The sequence below is a fragment of the Loxodonta africana genome, chromosome 11, assembly GCF_030014295.1.
Source record: "Loxodonta africana isolate mLoxAfr1 chromosome 11, mLoxAfr1.hap2, whole genome shotgun sequence".
NCBI classification, from domain to species: domain Eukaryota; kingdom Metazoa; phylum Chordata; class Mammalia; order Proboscidea; family Elephantidae; genus Loxodonta; species Loxodonta africana.
Window position 1 is genome coordinate 6,644,573 of NC_087352.1, and position 21,522 is coordinate 6,666,094.

The 21,522-nt window shown below is 50.5% G+C and overlaps 1 protein-coding gene across 1 annotated transcript; it reads right to left on the reverse strand.

Moving 5' to 3' along the window:
* Window positions 1-818: 818 nt before the first annotated feature.
* Window positions 819-21,000, reverse strand: TGFB1 (transforming growth factor beta 1). The gene is made up of 7 exons (XM_003420791.3): window positions 19,769-21,000; window positions 16,564-16,724; window positions 15,203-15,320; window positions 13,474-13,551; window positions 12,642-12,792; window positions 1,804-1,957; window positions 819-1,100 (listed from the first exon to the last, which is right to left on the reverse strand). Exons 1-7 carry the CDS (start codon window positions 20,133-20,135, stop codon window positions 942-944), a joined length of 1,188 nt encoding a protein of 395 aa, XP_003420839.2. The 5' UTR covers window positions 20,136-21,000; the 3' UTR covers window positions 819-941.
* Window positions 21,001-21,522: the final 522 nt, after the last annotated feature.

The following is a 21,522-nucleotide window of genomic DNA, read 5'->3' on the forward strand; positions in this document are numbered from 1 at the left end:
TTGTCTGTTTCCTCCCAGAAAGCAGGTTTCTGCTGGGCAGGAACTGTTTCTGACCTGTTCCCTAAACCTCTCAGGGCTCCAGTTCCCTCACCTTTAATGTGGGTGTTATCAGAATTCCTATACTCAGTAGTGATTAAATGAGTGAATTAATAGAAGGCACTGGGCACAGTGCCGAAGGTGCTAACCTAAACGTTGGTGGGCTGAACCCACCTAGCAGCACCGCAGAAGAAAGGCCTGGTGACCTGTTTCCCCTTACGGAGCAGTTTTTCTCTGACACACATGGGGTCACCATGGTTGGAATCCACTGGACAGCAATGGGTTTGGTTTCCTAGATTCCCTCCTGCTCACGGTGCCTCGAGAGCCATTGTTGCTGTGAGTCGCCAGTTGAGTAGATGTTGACTCAAGGCAACCCCATGTGTGCGTGTGCAGAGTAGAACTACTCTATAGGTTTGAACCACCAACCTTTAGGTTAGTAAACCAAAAAAAAAAAAAAAACCCAAATTAGTTGCCCTCCAGTCGATTCTGATTCATAGTTGACTCTATAGGACAGAGTAAAACTGCCCCACAGGGTTTCCAAGGAGCGGCTGGTAGATTCCAACTGCTGACCTTTTTGGTTAGCAGCCCAATGCAGGCGCTTAATCGTTTGCGCTACCCAGGAACTCTCCTGCTGGTAGGGGGAGGCGGGTACTTGGAGCCTAATGAGTGCGCAGCAAATGTGGAGAGTCAAATGACTGAGGGAGGGAGGGAGAGAGAGAGAGAGACGGGAGGAGGCGGGAGTGAGACCCCAGTCAGCACCCCAAAGACACAGAGACCGCCAGTCCTCTCTCCACCTTTAATGGGCCCCCAGGTGAGCTTGGGGCGCTGGCGTCCTTAAATACAGCCCCTCCTCCGGCGGGAGGCGGGGCGGGGCCGGGCCTGCCGGGCGGGGCGGGGGCGGGGCCTCAGCTGCACTTGCAGGATCGCACGATCATGTTGGACAGCTGCTCCACCTTGGGCTTGCGGCCCACGTAGTACACGATGGGCAGCGGCTCCAGCGCCTGCGGCACGCAGCACGGTGCCGCCGACGCGCCCGGGTTGTGCTGGTTGTACAGGGCCAGGACCTGCGGGGTCGGGGCGCCGGCGGGGTGAGGGCTCGCAGGCAGGTGTCCCCACCCGGCCCGCCTTCCTCCCATCCTTCGCCTCTCGCTGTCCGTCTCCCTTCTCTGTGTCTCCCCATCTCCCTCTGTTTCCCGCCTTCTGCCCCCATCTCTCTCTGTTACTCCTTATTCCGTCTCTCCCCACCTTTCTGGTTTTCTCTCTCAATCTCTATTGCTCCCCATTTTCAACCCTTGGCTTCTGTCCCGCTGTCTTTCTCTCGCTCTCCTTCTGCCTTTTTCTCTCATCATTCTGACTCTCCATTTCTGTCTTGTTCTCCTTCCACCTCCCTGTCTCTCTCCTCCTCTCTATCCCTCTGTCGGTCTGCCCATATTTGTATTTTCCCCTGCCTGTTTCTCTCACCCTGCTCAGACCTTGTCTTCAGCTTCCTGCCTCTCTCCCCATCTCTTTAGCTACTCCCCATCTCTCTGTCTCTCTCTGCCCCTCCAAAAAACCAAGCCGGTTGGGGTGGGTTTCCAAGAAGCCGCCGGTGGATTCAAACGGCTGACCTTGTGGTTAGCAGCTGAGCTCTTAATCACTGGGCCACCAGGGCTCCCTCTGCCCCTGATCTCTTGACAATTCATGTGGCTCAATTTACCTCTGTTCCTCTCCCCTAAATTCCGTCCCTGCTCCCCCCAGCCCAGCCCTGGCCCCGCGGGGCAGACGCACCTTGCTGTACTGAGTGTCAAGGCTCCAGATGTAAGGGCAGGGCCCCAGGCAGAAGTTGGCGTGGTAGCCCTTGGGCTCGTGGATCCACTTCCAGCCCAGGTCCTTGCGGAAGTCGATGTACAGCTGCCGCACGCAGCAGTTCTTCTCGGTGGAGCTGAGGGCGGAGGAGCGCAGGTCGGCAGGGGGCGAGTCAGGCCGGCACCCTTTCTCCCGCTGTGTGTCCCATCCCTAGGTCGCCCCTCAAACGCATCTCCACCTTGGTCCCCTTGCACCTCCCGTGACGATAACAACAATCACAGGAATAGTAATAATAGCTGCCAACACTGACTGAGAACTTCCCGTCATAAATAACCAATCTCAGGCAACGCACAAAACAAGCCTGTAAGGAGCGACGGATCATCCATCGGGGAAAAAAAGCCTTTGCCGTCCAGTGAATTCCGACTCAGTCGCTGGTGGATTGGAACTGCAGACCTTTTGGCTAGCAGCTGAGCTCTTAACCACTGCACGCTTAAAAAAAATTTTTTTTTGTGGAGGGGGGGAGGTTTAATTCCTAGAACGAGACCTGGTGGCACAGTGGTTAAGAGCTCGGTTAATAACCAAAAGGTCAGCAGTTCAAATCCACCAGCGGCTCCTTGGAATCCCTACTGGGCAGCTCTCCTATGTCCTACAGGGTGAATATGAGTCGAAATGGACTCGACGGCAATGGGTTATTTTTTTAATTCGTAGCACAGTGCCTGGTGCTCAATAAATACCAGTTACATGAATGAATGTCACCACCTCAGAGGGATCTTCCCGGACCATCCTACCCCAAAACAGCAATCCAAATGCCTGTTAATTCTGTTCAGTGTAATAATAGCACTGCAGTTATGTAAGAAGATATGAAAACGCCTGTATCTGAAGTGTGGCGAAATCTTGATAACAACTGCAGCGGGATGAGAGTTCACCGGAACTCATTATTCTATCTTTGTTGCTTTTGTGTACATCTGAAATTTTCCATAATAAAAAATTTTTAAATAAGAATAGGAAAAATAGTCTCCAGCATCTATTTCTTTCCATCCCCTTCCTTTCATTTATTTTCCTTCTTAGAACATATTGCCACCTGCTAATTTATCAAAGATCTATTTGTTCCTCTGTTCATGGCCTGTCTTCCTCTGAGGACAGTGATTTTTATCTATTTTGTCCTTTAATGTATCCCCAGGACCCACAACAATGCCTGGCACACGGTAGGTCCTCAGCAAATGTGAGTGAATTGTTTACTATATTATGTTTTAAAAAAGCAAGTTGCAGAATAGCAGTGCGTAAGGCTCTACCATTTGGGCACGATAAAAAAATAATATATGGGTATGTATAAGTGTGTCATGTGAGACCAGCTCTGGAAGGAGATATAGAAATATGATCAACGTGGCTGCCTCTCCAAAGAGGGCCTGGAGGTCAGAGCTGGGGGTGTCTCTGAACACCCTTCTTTCAGGGTTTGGGTCCATGTACACGTATTTTCCTATTTAAAAACTAATCAATAACTATGCTCCTTTTAAAAATCACTTACGTGAGACCAAATGGTCACGAATTACTTTAAAACAAAGATAAGAATGTAAGAGGGCAGGGAAACTAGATTAACAGAAACAGAAAAACCAGAACGAAAATAAGAAGAATGCTGATGCACTGTGAAGAACGTAACCCATCTCACTGAACAACTGGTGTAGAGATTGTTGAATGGAAACCGAAACTACTGTGTAGACCTTCACCAAAAACACAGCAAAATATTATTTTAAAAAGTCAATCAATAGATAATTTCAAAACAGCATGAAGCAAGTCTTATTATTACCCTCATTTGGGGGATGAAGAAACTGAGTCGTTTCATGGCTACGGAGTTTCTGTTTGGGGTGGTGAAAAAGCTTAGGAAATAGTGGTGACGGTTGCACAACATGGTACATGCAATTAACGTCACTGAACCGTACACTTAAAAAGAGCTAATATGGCCAGAAGCTGCCCGAATGGACACGGGGAGAGAGCAGGAAGGACTGTGCTACCTCATTAGAGGGAGAGCAGTTAGGAGTGTATAGCAAGGTATATGTAAATTTTTGTATGAGAGACTGACTTGATTTGTAAACTTTTACTTAGAGCACAATAAAAATTAATTTTAAAAAAATAGTTAAAATGGCAAATTATGTATATTCTGCCACAATAAAATAAGAAAGAAAAAAAAAACGAGCCTCAGAGAAGAGGGACATTGCTTGCTCACACACAGCATATAAGTGGCGGCGCCCAGGGCCAGGCTCACAGCTAGCTCTGTGAGATTCCAGAGCTTGTGGCCTCACCTGGTAATTATGCCAGCTGAAGCAGAAGGGGAGGAGGCAATGACAAGGATCTCTGGGGGGGGGGGGTGGGTGCAAGGCAAGGCCTCTGCAAGAGCTGGAGAGCCCCTGGAGGGAGTCAGGAAACAGATCCCTGTGAGCTCAGCCTGGTCCCTCTGAAATCTAACTAAGCCTCAGTTTCCCCATGTCACCAAAGGGGGGGAAGAGTATGCTGGATTAAATAAAGTGTTGTTAACCTAAGGACCAAGGAGGCATCAGGAAGTCCATGGGCGGGCTCAGGGAGGGTCCTGACCCCCTGAAGCCAAATGCACGTGCATGTGTATATGTGTACACATTTCTCAGGGAAAGGCTTTCAGGCTTCTCAAAGGGCTCCTGGAATCCCAAAAGGCCAGTCCAGAATAATCTTTAACTTCTGATCTAGCTCTGGCTGAGGCTCTGAGGTCCTAAGACTTGAACGGTCTGTGATTCTGTTATTCAACTCAGAGGTTCTCCACATGGTACCCCTGGACCAACAGCATCACCTAGGAACTTGTGAGAAATACAAATTCTCGAGTCCCACCCCAGACCTGTTGAATCAGAAACGATGGGAGGAGTGAAGGACAGGCGACATTGCATGTTTAACAAGACCTCCAGGTGATCTTGATGCACTCTCTTACTTATTTGTTCAGTATACATCTGGGGTCTACTGCATTCAAGGCCCCGTGATACACGTGGTCCTTGACCTTGAAAGGCTCCTCTCTTGTCCTCTCTATTAAGACCCAACAGGGTCTGTTATGGATTGAATTGTGTCCCCCAAAAGTATATGTTGAAATCCTAGCCCTGTACCTATAAATAAGACCTTGCCTGAAAACAGTTTTCTTCTGTTATGTTAATGAGGCCATGGCAGAGTCTGGTAACTCACTTCTGAGTTACAAAAAGAGCACAATAGACACACACAAGAGGAAGACGCCATCTGAAGACAGACAAATACAACAGATGCATTTACAAACCCAGGAATGCCAAAGATGGCTGGCTAGTAGAAGCTGAAATAGACAAAGAAGGGCCTCCCTGTAACAGATCGAATTATGTCCCCCCAAAAATATGTGTTGTAAATCCTAACCTCTATGCCTGTGGTTATAATCCCATTTGAGAATGGGTTGTCCTTGTCATGTTAACAAGGCAGGATTAGTGTAGGGTGTATCTTGAGTCAATCTCTTTTGAGAGAGAAAAGAGATTAAACAAGGCAGCTGAGAGAAAGATGGGGTAAGATAGATGCCAAGACACATGAAGATCTCCAAGGAACCAGGAAGAAGAAGCTGAAGAGACAGTGACCTTCCCCCAGAGCCAACAAAGAAAGAAAGCCTTTCCCTTAAGCCAGTGCTCTGAATTTGGACTTCTAGCCTCCTAAACTGTGAGAATATAAATTTCTGTTAAACTATCCACTCATGGTATTTCTGTTATAGCAGCAGTAGATAACTAAGACAGAACTTTGTACCAGGAGTAGGGTGCTGCTCTAACAGATATACAAAATGTGGAAGCGGTTTTGGAATTGGGCAATGGGTAGAGGGTGGAAGAGTTTTAAGGTGCCTAATAGTAAAAGTCTAGATTGCCTTGAAGAGACTGTCGGTAGAATTATGGATAGTTCCGGTTGGTAGTTCTCGTGAGGGCTCAGAAGGAAGTGAGAAGAGCTACAGAGAAATCCTCTACCATCCTAGAGAAGACATATGGAACCAGCAACAGAATGTTGCTAGAAATGCAGACATTCAATGTGCTTCCAGTGAAGCTTTAAAAGAAAATAATGAACATGTGGTTGGACAATGGAAGAAAAAAATAAAACGGAAGAAAGGTGATGCTTTTTATGCAGTGGCAAACACTTGTCTGAATTATGTTCAAATGTTTGGTGGAAGGTAAAACTTGTCAGTGATGAACTTGGATATCTGGCTGATGAGATTTCTAAGCAAGATCATAAAGAGGTTGCATGGTTTCTCCTTGCCATGTACAGCAAAATGGGAGAGGAAAGAGATGGACTTAAAAATGAACTGTGAAAATGGAAACATAACTTAAATATTTGGAAAATCCTGTTGTACAAACTAAGGACATGTGTCCTAGAATGTTCACCAAGGATGTGTCTACACAATCTTTTGTTAAAGAGAGTAAGCCTGTGACTGATGGATCTAATCAACTACCACAGCAGAAAACCTATCAGCTTAAACTGAAGGGGAGAGAGAAAGAACGAAAGGAAAGAATGCTGTCTGCCTCTTGGAATTCTACAGGCAGGAAACAGGCCAAAAGAGCTACATCTGTTGTCCTCCAGTAAAAGAAAAGGGCCATCCATGAAGCAGCCCCGAGATCAGCGCAACAACTGGAAGGAGCGCAGGAAGCTGGGCCTTCTCAGTCTCAAAGGGTGGGGCCATGATTTCCTGGATCTCCTAGGTTTCAAAGAGTCAGATCTTCAGATCTGGCAGGATTAGTGTAGTGCATCTTGAGTCAATCTCTTTCGAGATATAAAAAGAGATTAAATGAATGATCAGAGAGAGAGATGGGGTAAGATAGATGCCAAGACACATGGAGATCTACAAGGAAGCAGAAGCTGAAGAGACAAAGACCTTCTTCCAGAGCTGACAGAGTGAGAAAGCCTTCCCCTAGAGCCAGTGCCCTGAATTCAGACTTCTAGCCTCCTGAATTATGAGAAAATAAGTTCCTGTTCTTTAAAGCCACCCGCTGTGGCACTGCTGATACGGCTGCACTAGGTCGCTAAGACAGGGCTTGATTAAATAGAAAAAAAAAAAAATTTTTTTTTTTTTTTAATAAAGGGGTCTAAAACTACGTGTAGTCTCAAGGGAGGCCCAGAGGTCCCAGATCCACCATGGCTGTTGGGAAAGGGGTCAGGAAAGCTTCCCAGCAGATCTGGTGTTTGAGATGCATAAGAAAAATTTTTTGCTATGGAAAGTTTCAAATCTACATAAAAGTAGAGAACTTTATCTTGAACTCTCACAATCACCAGCTTCTGCAATTATCGACTCATGACCAATTTCATTATACCTCTACCCCTACCCATTTTCTCTCCCCCTGTTGGATTATTATTATTATTCTGCCAATTTAGCCATTTTTCAAGTGTACAATTCAGTGATGTTAATTACACTCACTATGTTGTGTAGCCATCACAACTATCCATTTTCAAATGTTTTTCAATCCATCTAAACAGAAACTCAGTACCCCTGAAGCAATAACTCCTCATTTACCGCTTTCCCATTTCTGGTAAAAAAAATAATAATAAATTTTTGTCTCTGTGCATTTGTCTAGTCTAGATGTTTTACATATGTGGGATCATACAGTATTCATTCTCTTGTGTTTGGCTTGTTTCACTTAGCATAATATGTTTTCAAGGTTCACCCATGTCATAGCATGCATCAGGATTCATTTTTCTTTATGGTTGAATAATACTCCACTGTATGGATCCCACTGGAGTATTCTGAAGCACATGCCATCCACTATATCATTTCATCCACGAATATTTCAATATATGTCTCTACGAGAATTCGAACTATTTTAAAACACAACCACATTAACAGGTAAAAAAAAAATTAACAACCATTCCTTGATGATTATCATCAAATATCCAGTGTTCATGTTTCCAAACAGTCTCATAAATGTCTTTTTTTTTTAATGGTATGTATAAATCGGGAAACCCTGGTGGCGTAGTGGTTAAGTGCTACGGCTGCTACCCAAGAGGTCGGCACTTTGAATCTGCTAGGCGCTCCTTGGAAACTCTATGGGGCAGTTCTACTCTGTCCAGTAGGGTCGCTATGAGTCAGAATCAACTCGACAGCTAGATGGTTCGGTTTTTTGGATGTATAAATCGAGATTCAAATAAAATCTACACATTGCAATTGATACGTCTCAAGATTTTTTAAAAATCTACAGTACCATCTCTCTCTAGTTTCCCTTTGCATTGTATTTGCTGAAGAAACTGGTCAAGTTTCCCATAACTTGCATTTTGCTGATTGCGTGCCTGTGGTGTTGTTTAACATGTTTCTCTGTCCCCATATTTCTGGAAAATGGGTAGTTAGATCCAGAATCTTGATCAGATTCAGGTTCAATTTTTGGCAAGACTTCCTACCTAGGTGATGTCATGTCCACACCTATTGGGGCTCATGTGCTGGCTGTCTCTCTTTGCAGTGTTGGTGCTGTTGGTGCTCAAGGCCACAATCCATTCATTCACAGGGGTTGCTGGGATCTAGGGATGAAGGAGCCTGAGGGCGGGGCTGGTTTTTGGCAGGGGGAACACCATGTAACAAAGCGCAGAAAACAAAACAAAAAACAAACTCCATTGCCATAGAGTCGACTCGGACTCATGGCAAACCTTTGGTGTTCCAGAGTAGAACTGCTTCATGGGGTTTTCTTGGCTATGATCTTTATGAAAACAGATTGTCAGGCCTTTCTTCTGCAGAGCTGCTGGGTGGGTTTGAACCACTAACTTTTACATTAGTAGTTGAACACAAATTGTTTGCACCACCCAGGGACCTCCACAACGCCCAGAGACACCCCAAAACATTTTAAACAGGGGAAGGACAAGGTCAGGATATCATTCTAAATACACAACATTCTAACCCTGAATTTCAACATTCTAGGAATCCAGCATTTCAACCTTAGATTGCAATATCCTAGTATCCAAGATTCTAACACTCCAACAACTTCCAACTTTCTAAGGTTCCCATGTTTCAACTCTTGAAGATCTTGAATTCCAACATTTCAATACTGCATTCCAATATTCCACATTTCTGAGTCCACCACTCAAGGGGTCCAACCTGCCACTTTCTAAGATACCAGCATTCCAAGATTCTAACAACCTAACACTGACTGTCAACATTTCCAGGATACCAACTGTGATCGTTAAGGTTGCGCATCAACTTGGCTGGACCGTAAGTCTCAGTGGTTTGACAGTTATGCAATGATGTAGTTTCGCGGTTATGTCATGATGTAACTTGGCAGTTATGTAGTGATGTAGTTATGCTGCATTTTGTGATATAATGTAATCACTTCCATGATGTGATCTGATGTGATCAGACAATCAGTGGCAAGGGGAGTCTCCTCAAGGGTGTGGTCTATATCCAATATATAAGGACGCTCCGGCAAAGCTCACTGGCTTTTGTCTGCCCTGGATCTTGCATCTGGTTCATCACCACCTGAACTCCAATTCTTGGGACTTGAGCCAGGGGCCTGCTGTATTGCCCTAATCTTGGGATTCATTGGCTTCCTCAGCCTATGATCCAGCAGCCTGCTGTCTTACCTGCTGATCTTGGATTTGTCAGCCTCTATAGGGTTGCTATACAGCACTAGGTTTGGTTTTGGTTTTTTTATAGGGTTGCTATGAGTTGGAATCGACCCGACAGCAGTGGGTTTGGTTTGGTTTTATAGCTCATGAGCCAGCAGCCTGCCATCTGATCTGTTGATCTTGGGTTCATCAGCCCATGCAGCCTATGTGCTTCAGTAGAAGCCTGCAGTCTGATGCCTGACCCATGGACTTGAGTCTTGCCAGCCTCTACAACCACTTACTAGAGATAAATACATAGATACATAGGCACACACACACTTCACTGGTTCTGCTTCTCTAGAGAACTAACTCAGCCTAAGACATTTGATACTGAGAGTGGCTCTAGAGAAATAAAATTGTAAGGATGAGTTTTCTAAATTGGTTCTCAACTCTGGTCTTAAGGATGTTGATGACTCTTCTTCCAGTAGTAAAGACGGCACTGCTAATCTACAGCATGAGGTGGCGATAGAAATACGCAAAATATCACCACCAATAGATCAAGTATTGGTGGGAGGTGAGTGTCTAGGTGGACGCATATTTGTTATTTTTCTACAATTTTGTCAGAGTGAGAAGAATAAGGAAGCTGGTTGGTTGGCCCTACTTTCACTAGAGAAAGCAGTCAAAGAAAGACATGAGCTCGAGGCTTCAGAGTCACAGCCCAAGCGCCACATAAACTACCTCAAAGTTGCCACGTGTGCCCTGAAAGAAAGCTTTATTTACTGTAGAAACAAAACTTATATTGCCAAAAAACAAACTCAGTCTTATGGTACGAGTGGCTGAATTACAATGCCAATTGAATTTCCAACCTTGAATGGTGTCTGAAGTTAAAGTGAGAACACTGATGGATAAGAAATGGGATCCTGAAACTTGGATTGGGGACATATGGGCAGATAATCAGGAAGCTGGGGACACTGAGCCCCTAAATTCTGTTGAACCATTCTTGCCAAAAGAACGAACCCACTCCCATCTGAAAAGATTACTCCATGTTTGTCTGCTAAACCACCCTCCCCAGTAAAACCATTATCCCCTCCACCCCCATCTGATGAGATTAACCCAGCTGTGTCTGAAGAGTCTCTATCTGAAGTATGACCTGGGGCGGCATCTGAGTATTGCCTGGGGCATTGCCTGAGGCAGATGCCTTACAAGACATTGCTAAATGTTCTCAGAACACATCCCCACCACCCATTTTTGCTTCTAGACCTAAAACTAGACGTTTAAATCCCCACCAAACCCAGTGCAAGCCCCAAAAGGTGAAGTACAAAGTGTGACCCAGGAGGAGGTATGCTATACTCCAAAAGAACTGCTTGACTTTTCTAATATGTACAAACAGAAACCTGGGGAATATGTGTGGGAATGGCTACTAAGGGTGTGGGATAATGGTGCGAGGAACATAAAGTTGGTTCAGTTTGAGTTTATTGACATGGGCCCACTAAGCACAGATTCTTCATTCAATGTTTCAGCTTGAGAGGTTAGGAAAGAATCTAAGTTTATTTGGTTGGTTCACTGAAGCATGGTTTATGTGGTGACCTACACTAAATCAAGTTGAAGTACCAGACCTGCCTTGGTATACTGTAGAAGGTATCCAAAGGCTTAGGGAAATTGGCATGTTGAGTGGATTTATCAGGTTAGACCCACAGACTCATAAATGGGGTGCCCAGAGGACACACCTTTTACCACAATGGTGAGGGACAAATTTGCAACAGGAGCCCCAGCATCCTGGAAGACTGCTGTGATTGCTATTTTATGTAAATCAGATTTGACAGTGGCAAGTGCCCTAATTGAATTAAGACAACTAATTACAATAGAGCTGATGGGACCCCATAGTGGTAGGGACCAAGTAAGTGACAGCACTTAATGGACAAAGAACCACAACCAGCTGAGCTGCTTGCTGAGGGCAAAGGGAATAGGAATGGGTGGTAGAAGAAAGTAGTTCTAAATACTAGTTACAACCATGTGACCAGTTGCAGAAACAAGGAATGTGATTGTTATGAGTATTTCTTCCTTGTATGTGTGCATCAAAATTTTTTGTTTTTTCACTTATAAACTATAAGATGTAAATGCGAACAGTGTGAATTTTGCTGCATGCATGTTAGTTGTATCATGTTAGGCACAAGTATGACTTTGTAATTGTCTTTATTTAGAGATTGTGTATGGTTTAAGATGTGTACAGGTGCCAAGTTGACAAGGGGTGGGCTATGATGGTTAGGGTTGTGGGCCATGATTCTCAGTGGTTTGCCAGTTATGTAATGATGTAGTTATGCTCTGTTTTGTGATATACTGTAATCACCTCCATGATGTGATCAGCCAATCAGTTGTAAGGGGAGTTTTCTCAGGGTGTGGCCTGCATCCAATATATCTGGATGTTCTGACAAAGCTTGCTGGCTTTTACTCACTCTGGATCCTGCATCTGGCTCATCATCATCTGACCTCCAGTTCCTGGGACTTGAGCCAGTGGCCTGTCGTACTACCCTGATCTTGGCATTCATTAGCCTCAAAGCCTGTGAGCCAGCAGCCTACTGTCTGACCTGCTGATCTTGGGTTCATCCACCCCTGCAGCTGTGTGAGTCAGGAGAAGCCTCCAGCCTAATACCTGACCCACAGACTTGGGACTTGCCAGCCTACACAACCATGTGAGCCATTTTCTTGAGATAAATTTCTCTCTGACTCCAACATTTGTCAATCCTAATATTTTAACACAGAATTCCATCATTCTGAGCCCAATACTCAAAGACTCCAACCTGTCAACATTTAGGGAATCCAATCTGCCAACACTAGAGAAGTTCAATATGGGCAACCTTCCAATTCTGAATTCCCAAATTCTAGGATCCCAACATTCCTGCTTCCCAAGATTCCAACATTCTAAGATTTCAGTAATTAACACCAAAGTCTAACCATCTAGGATCCCATCATTCTAGACCCCCAACCTATCAACAATATAGGAATCCAACATAGCAACCTCCCAAGAGTGAATTCCAATTTTCTCGGTGTTCAAAATCCAAACAGTCTCTGATTCCAACACGCTAGCAAGAAAGTAACTTGATTCCAACATTCTAAGACTTCAGTTCCAACACTCCCGCATTCTAGGACTCAGACCTCATCTCCTGCACCCTCCACGCTGAAGGAAACACTCAGCCAGGGCACAGCAGCAGCCAGATGCCCAACCAGAGAGTCTGGTTAGCAGACACTGGTCAGGTCCAGCCTGGAAGGGCTCAGCCAAAGGCTCCAAGGCTCACCTGAAGCAGTAGTTGGTGTCCAGGGCCCGCCGGTGCCGGGAGCTGTGCAGGTGCTGGGCCCTCTCCAAGGGGGTGGCCATAAGGAGCAGGAAGGGCCGGTTCATGCCATGAATGGCAGCCAGGTCACCTCTGCGGTGGTTGTTATTCAGCCCTGCTTTGGTGAGGAGGGGGAGAGGGGAGAGACACACACTCAGAGGGATGGATCCATGGGGGGTTGGGGAGGGGACACGCACTCAGAGGGGTGGACCCATGGGAGGAGGGAAGTGGACACACACACTCAGGGGGTGGATCCATGGGGGGAGGGGAGGTGACACACACTCAGAGGGATGGAGTGGATCCATGGGGAGAGGGGACACACACACTCAGAGGGGTAGAACCATGGCAGGAAGGGAGGGGACACACACACTCAAAGGGGTGGATCCACTGGAGGCGGGGAAGGAACACACACTCAGAGGAATGGATGCATGGGGGAGGGGAGGGGACACACACTCAGAGGAGTGGAGTCGATCCATGGGGAGAGGGGACACACAGAGGGGTGGATCCATGAGGGGAGGGGAGCAGACACACACACTCAGAGGGGTGGATCCATGGGGGAGGACACACACTTAGAGGGATAGTTCGGGGGATGGGGGAAGGAGACTCGGACATACACTCAGAAGGATGATTAGGGGTCAGGCCAGGGAGGAGCACACACACATAGTCTCTCAGAGGGATGGATTGGTGTGACACACACACACACACACACACACACACTCTCTCTCTCTCTCAGCGGGACGGATCAAGGCCAGGGGGAACCAGCAGGCAGGGGCTGGCCCAGGGAACCTGACCTCACCTTTGATTTCCACTTGGAGTTTGTTGTCTTTGTCATCACAGGAGCAGTGGGTGCTGAGGCGAAAGCCCTCTATTTCCCCTGTGGGAGTGGGGACAGGGAACCAGTCAGAGTGAGGCTCACCCAGCCCCTGGGGAAGAGGAAGGAGGAGGCAAACCACAGCCCTCTCCTGCTTCTTCGTTTGTTGTGCACTGTGTCTGCACCTCTCTTGCTCCAGTTCTCTTCCTTTCTTCAGGCCTCAGCTCTAATGTTACCTCCTTGGGGAGGCCCTCAGGGCCACAGACCCTCCCCACTCTCACTGCATTTTCATTCTATCCCTCTCTGATATTTGCGTTTGGCTCTGTTTATTTCTGCAGTTTTAAGAGCAGAAAACAAGCTGCACAGGGCATGGATACTTGGCTTTCTTGTTTCCCACTCGGTCTGGCCCACAGTCATTAAAGTGGACATTTACTGAGCGTGTCCCGGATACCAGGCTCTGTTCTAGACACTCCTTTAATCTTCACCAAAACACAAAGAAGTGGCGCACACAGACAGGAAGTGACCCAGCAAGGGTCACACAGGTCGAAAAGGTAGGGCTGGTATCCAAATCCAAGCCTGGGCTCTTTCCCAGTGGCCAGTGGGGGACAAATGAATGAGTGAATGATGTTTCCTAAGCTCCCACTATGTGCTGGACCCTGTGCTAGGTGCTCAGGGCTCAGCGTTGACCAACAGATGAGGCCCTTCTAGGCCTTTGTCCAGCTGCCCAGAACACTCCTCTCAGCAGCCCCCATCCGCTCCCAGGCCCCATCTTTGCAACTGGCCAAACTGCTACCTATCCTGTGAGTCTCAACACAATCACTCTCCTCCAGGGAGCCCTCTGGGACCCCCGCCATGGGATCTGGGGCTTCCTCGGGGCTCCCACGGCACTTAGGGCTTCCCCTGCCCTGCCCTGCCCTCTCTGCCTGTGCCTCCTTGTTCCTGGCCCTGACCCCTGAGCCTTCCCAGTCCTGGCCTTGAACATTTCTCATCTGGGAAACTCTGGCAAGGCTTCCTAAGTGTCTAGTAGTACCTGTTGGCCTCATGGGGGCAGGACCTGGGGCTGTCTTGTTTATCACTGTGTCCCCTACACCACCGGGCACAGGGCAGGCAACTGTTTGCTTTATTGAATGAATGCATGAACGAGAGAGAGGTATGGAAGGGAGACATGGGCCCTGTGGACTGGGCCACAAACAGGACAGACACAGGTCTCTTCTGGATGCTGAACTTGTGGCCTTTGCACAGGCTATTTCCTCTGTCTAGAACACTCTTGTCCCTTCTTTGCTCAACTGATTCTACTCATCCAGAGATTAGCTCAGATGCCCCCTCTTCCAAGAAGTCCTCCCTGACTCCCAGGCTGGGGCAGGTGCCTCCTCTGGGCTCCCCATAGCAGCCCTGTCCGGGTCATCACTGCCTGGTCAAAGATGTGTTCCTGGCCTCCCCAGGGCAAGGACAGGCTGTTTCAGTCACTGCCGTGTCCCTAGCATCAACCAGCACAGGGCAGAGCACAGGACAGGTGCTCAGGAAATGGGCTATAAACCATTCACGGATTAATCAATTAGTCACTCAGGTTTGAGTCTCCAGGGGGAGGGCCAGGTCTCAGCTCTTAGACACCAACACATGCTCATGGGGAGGTATGCTAGGCAGGCTGGCCCCAGGACAAAAAATGCAGTCAACCTATTGAGAAAGGGGGGAGGTGCAGGTGAGCAGACCTCACCTCCACGGCTCAGCCACTGTCGCACAACTCCAGTGACTTCGAAGGACAGCCACTCCGATGAGTCGCTGGGGGCCAGCAGCCGGTTGCTGAGGTAGCGCCAGGAATCATTGCTATATTTCTGGGAGATAATAAATGGGAAAGAGAGATAGTAGGTAGATGCTGCCATGCCCCTTACATACACTGACTGGGCCCCCCCATACCATCTGCTCCCCCGAATGGCCCCCAGACACCAGCCTACCAGACATGCACATCATGGGGTCTTGCAGAAACCGCTTGCCCCCACAGCACCCCTAAGAGGAGAGGTGCAGAAAGAGCCCCAGGCCAGGGGTCAGGGCACCACGTCCAGCAGCTCAGCCTCTGCCTCGCTGGGGGGCTGTGGCATTTTCTTTCCCTCTTGAGGCCTCAGTTTCCTCACTGGTAAATGCTGGTACCTTAAACTTGGGCAGCCCATGATGCTAAGATTCTGCTGCTAACTTTCTGGAGTCTGCTTAGGTGTATGGTTCAGCAACTCTGACACCCGAATTCTGCGTCTATAACTTTCTAAGGGCTTATGTCAGATGTCATTCTATAACGCTCACGGCTCAATACTGTTCCAGGAATTCCACAGTGTCTAAGCCTAAGAAGTTCTGGGAGACTAAGGTTCTACAAGGATGCCAAGGCTATGGAATAGTCCCCGGGGCTGGGGATATAATCCTCTAGGGCTGAGAGTATACAGATGAGTTCTCAAGTCTCCAACAAGCTAAGGTCGGACAAGGTTCTCTTGCTGTAAGAGTGTGTAACTCTAATGTTCAATATGCCGTCAAGTTGATTCCGACTCATACTGACCCCATAGGGCAGAGTAGAACTGCCCCTATAGGGTTTCCAAAGAATGGCTGGTGGATTCCAACTGCTGACCTTTTTGGTTAGCAGCTGTAGCTCATAACCACAGTGCCACCGGGGCTTTAGCGTTTGACTGCAAGGCACTAGGAATACGGCCACTGAGACTGAGAAATGGAGTTTTTAACTTGATTTCATTTTAATTAACTTAAATAGTCATATGTGGCTAGTGGGCACCGTATTGGACAGAGCAGTTCTAGAGGTGCCAACCTTTGAAGAGACTGCAGCTTTCAAGAGTCCTGCATTCTTAAAGAGTCCAGCTTTTAAGATTCCAACCGTCTGAGTGTTTAACATTCTAGGACGCTATCTACATCTGAAAGTTTCAAAGAGCCCTACGATGCTCTGGTCTGACCTATTCCATCCTCCACAATTAGAATACTTCAGAGTTCATGGGTATGGACCTCGTGGCCACCAGCCTTCCTATGGCCCCACATGGCCACCAGCAACACCCCAGCTCAGCCCACCTGTCTGGCCCGTGCTCCCACCTGGTACAGCTCCACGTGCTGCTCCACTTTTAAACTTTGCCTCAGCAGGCGCAGCTCTGCCCGGGAAAGCAACATGGGTTCAGGCACTGCTTCTCGAAGCTCCGATGTGTTGAAGAGCATATGTATGCTGTGTGAGCCATGCCTGAGTTTGTCATAGATTTCTAGACGGGAAGAGCAGGGAGACAGGATGGCAGCGGTTCAGCAGGGGCGGGGGAGCTGGTGGACCCCAAGTCTGCCCTGGCTCCAGGGCAGACAGCCCTGGGTTGGAGCTCAATGTCAACACTTTTTAACTGTGTGACCTTGGGCGAGTGGTTTCTCCCCTCTGAGTCTCAATTTCCCCCTCTATCAAATGGGTCCTAACCACCCTCCTCTCTCATGAAGCATCACCTGTAATGGACCACCCAGTCAAAGGCCGCCATCAAGGGGGGTTGATCTGCTTGCTTAGGCCTCCCCAGCACTCGGAGCCTTAAATGCAAGTTCACTGCAGAAAGGCCTGGCCATCTACTTCCTCAAAATCAACATTGAAAACCCAACGGAGCACAGTTCTATTCCGATCAGACAATGCCTCTGCTGCCTCCAGACTGTGTCACAGCCCCTCTCTGGGCCTTGGTTTCCTGTTATTCTTTGGGAAATCACAATAACATCAATCTCCCTGCCTTCCAATCCAGACTCTCCTTACTGATGCGCTGTGTAACCTTGGGCCAAAGAGTTCCCCTCTCTGATCTGCAGACCCTCGTCTGTAAAATGAGGACCCATGGCAGATCACAGTGCAAAATAAATGAGACAATCCAGGGAAAACATGTAGCACAAGAGCCTGCATACAGCAGTCACTCAATAATGTGTGTGTTAAAGAGCGCTCGCTTTTCAAAATACTTTACAAGCATTAAAATAGTTAAACCTTACAAAGAAAATACTATTATAGCCATTTTATAGATGGGGAAACTGAGGCACAAAAGTGAAGCAATTTGCCCCAAGGTCACATAGCTAGGAAGCTACAGGGGAGGGATTCAAACTCAGGCCCTCCGGTTCCCAAATGGTGCTCTTATCCCCTAGGCTATGCTGTCTCCCTGCCAATGACTATTATTATTATTAATTGCTTCCTCCCTTAACTCTCTCTTTAGCTGGTTAGAGAAGAAGTTCATGACATTCTTAGGTAAGAATGGCTGCAGGGGAAGAAGAGAATTAACAAGGCCATTTTCCAGTCTAGGAAAATTTCAAGGGTGGGGGTGAGAAGGCAGACCATAAACTCCTGGATCAACTTGGAAGCCACTGCTTTGGGTCTCCTATAGTGGGGGTGAGGGATGGTGGAAACAGGCTCTGAGGGGGAATGACAGAGGAAACCCCATCCTGTAGCCCCCTCCCCCTATTCCTCACCACTCGAGTCAGATCAGTCCCTGCCCTGCGCCCATACACAAACCCTACTCTTGGCCCAGCGGTTACTGAGCACACCCCAAGGGAAGGGGAAAGCCGGGGCTGGGCAAGACAGATAGGGAGAAAGAAAGGAAGGACAGGCAGGGTCAGCGCGCTGCAAGGAGGAGGGAGAGATGGGGAAACCGCGGAGACACGGGGAGAAGAAGAGAGAGAGGAGAGACAGGAACCAGAGACCCACACCCGGACAGAGAGACGAGTGGGATGGTAATGGGATGAGGGAGATTTGAAGAGACAGAAAGAAGGGCACAGACAGGAAAAGAGATGGACGGGGGGATAGGAAAGGCGTACAGGCAGATGGGAGGCACGCGGGCTTCGGGGAGAGACAGAGACAGTCTAGGGAGAAAGAACAGGGGCGGGAGGGGGGTATCGGTGAAAGCTCTACAACGAAGGTGAAGGACGGAAAAGGAAGAGAGAACCAGATGAGGGGCGTGTTATTTGGCTGGACCCGAAAACTGGGCGCACAAGCAGCCCGGGGACCGGCAAGTCTACTGCTCTAGCGAAAAAGTGAACCCCGGGGGATCACCCCCAAGCCTCTGGGCCACGCGGGGCGCCTGGACTCCAGGGTCCCAGCGCGGGCGCGGACGGGCGGGCCCAGCGGTCGCTCCACCCCCAACGGGGTGAGCAGGGCGGGCGACGACGCAGCGGCAAGGGCGGGGACCAGACCTGTCTCGTCTCGCCCCAGGCTCCGCGCGCGATCCCCGGCCCCCCCTCCTCGCCCTCGGGGCACGGGAAGGGAGGGTGAGGCGACCGGACGCTGGGGTTTCCCCAGGCTCCACGAGAGGAACTGAGACTTTGGGGTCCTGACTCCCAGCCTTTAACTCCGCGGGGTCCTCCTTCCCCCTTGCGGAAGCGGGGCTCCTCCCCCCGCGCGTGGCGCCCACGTGGGGCTTTCTCACCCCGCCAGCTCCGTGTTCTCACTCCCCGCTTGCAGAGTCGTCCCCATCCACCCCTCCTTTTTCTTTCAGAAGGCCAGACTCCTCATTTAGCCCATTCCCTTCCACTCCGCGGCATACAGGGGCTCGCACTACTTCCCCTCCCCCCTCCATCCACCTTTCCCACGCTGTCTCCCTTCTCTGTAAACCTCTTCACATGCCCTGTAGGCTAGGTTTCTTGGGTGGTCGCTTCCTCCGCTGGGCTCCACCCTCTATTTCTCACCTCCCAATGCGAAGCACCCACAACACCTTCCCGCACATCTCCGGCACCCCCCTGGGGCGTCGGCTTCTCTCCGGCTAGCCTCCTCCCCACGACCCCGCGTCCTTCTCTCCTGGTATTTATCATTCTCCCTGTTTTTCTCTCTGGGAACCTCCCCTCCCCAATCCCATGTGTTCCTCGCGCCCTCTGGAAGTGGTCCATTCTCCCACTTTCCTAACCTTCCTGGCCAACGACCTAACGACCCCCGAGCTCTGGGTCAACTTTCCTCGTTCCTCTCCTTTCCCAAAAGCTGGGGTCTTCGCTTCTCCCAAACCGAACTCTCCTTTCTGCAGCCCCCACTCCACAACCGCCATTCTTGTCTAGTCCTCCCCACCTCAATTGCTTCTGTCCCTCCAGGGGACTCCCCTCACAATCCCGCATGTTCCTGATGCCCCCTGAAAGCAGTCTACTTGGCTCCCTAACTCCTCTTCAAGACCTGGTACCTGCGAGGGTCTCAGCCCCACCTTCTTTGGAACCTCCCTTGATCCCGGTGCCCCCAGGGGCCCATTTCCTCCCCTCGACCCCTGCACTCCGGCGCCCCCTGGGGGCTCCCCTCCCGGCTCCCCTGCCCCTCGGAGCTCACTGTTACTGCTTTCCACCATTAGCACGCGGGTGACCTCCTTGGCGTAGTAGTCCGCCTCGGGTTCGGGCTCCGGCTCGGCGCTCTCCCCGGCCACTTGGTCTCGGGTACTGTTGTAGAGGGCGAGCACGGCTTCAGGCAGCGGGCCGGGCGGCACCTCCCCCTGGTTCGGGGGACTGGCGAGGCGCAGTTTGGATAGGATCTGGCCGCGGATGGCCTCGATGCGCTTCCGCTTCACCAGCTCCATGTCGATGGTCTTGCAGGTGGACAGACCCGCGGCCGGCCGGCCCGGCGTCAGCACTAGCAGCCGTAGCAGCGGCAGCAGCAGCGGCAGCAGCAGCGGCAGCAGCCGCAGCCCGGAGGGCGGCATGGGGGAGGCGGCGCCCCCCGGCACTGCCGAGCGCGCGAACGGGGATGGGGTTGGGGGAGGCCCCGCCCCTACAGGGGCTTGGGGTCTCCCAGGGGGAGGTAGGAGGGTCTGGGGGGAAAGTTGAGGCCCTCAGGAAGAAGGGAGCAGGGGTGGAAGGGAGGCTCTGACGGGGCGGGGGGAGGGTGCCTCGGTATCCTACGTGAAAAACCGAGATGGGCAAGATCTGAAACCAGAGGGTGGGTGGCCTTGAATGGGGAAGCTGAGGCAGTTCTGAGAGAGATCTCGTCTCCTGGGGGAGAAGAGTCCTCGGGTGCTCCGGGGTTTAGGAGAGAGGCTGGGAATAGAGGGTGGCGTGCAGGGGGGTGCGCCCGAGGTCTGGGGGTGATAAAGTCTTCGTGTGAGTCCGGGTTTGCGGCTCCTGAGGGCTGGTCCGGAATGGGGCGCCTGGGGGACGCCGAGTGGGGGGCAGAGAGGGAGCGAGCTTCCGAGGCGGGGGGAGGGTCCGGAGTCCCCAAGTCCTGACTCCTCGGGGGCAGCGCCGCGCCAAGCGGTCCCCTCGCCTCCGGCTCCCAGCGGCAGCGGAAAAGTCTCAAAACTTTTTTTTCCTCTTCTCCCAACCAGCTCGTCCCTCCTCCCGCTCCTCCTCCCCGCAGTGGCGGCGGCGGCGGCGGGGGCGGCGGCGGCTCGTCTCAGACTCTGGGGCCTCGGGCTGCTCCTCGGCGGCTCCTTCCTCCGCTCCGGGCCGAGGCTGCCCCGCGGGCGGCTCAGAGCCGGGGGTGTGCCCGGGAGGGGGCGTCCCCCCTCCCCCCGGCCGGGGGCCTCGCTGTCTGGCGGATCCGCGGCGGGAGGAGGGAGGGGTACGGCCCTGGGAGCGAAAGGCTGCGGCGGCGGGGACCGGCTGGGGCAGCGGGGAGTTTTGAAGCCGCCCCGGCCCCACCCAGGAAGCGCGCTGGGCGGGAGCGGCCCCCAGGGGGAAGGCATGGGGGGGCCGGGCCACCGTCCTCATCTCGCGTGGGCGGGCTCCGAGGGGGGTCCCTCCAGCCCTGGGGGGAAGGAGACGAGCACCCGGCTCCGCCCCACGAACAGGGTGCTGCCTCCTGGCGGCCGAGCGCTACAAAAGCAGCGACTAGGGTGCGGGGTCACAGAACGAGGACCTGTCGGGGAAGCTTCAGTCAAAAGATGGGGACACAGGGGAAAGGGGATCAGAAAAGAGGTGACCCAGAGCAGGGAAAGAGACAGAGGCTGAGGGGGTCAGAAGATGGAGGGGAGTGAGTCAGAGAAGGGATGTCCAGGACGAGAGGGGTCAGACCGTAGGGGTGCAGGATTGGAGGTCAGAGCAGGGGTGTCTAGGAGAGGGGATCAGAGGATAGGGGCATAGGAGAGGTCA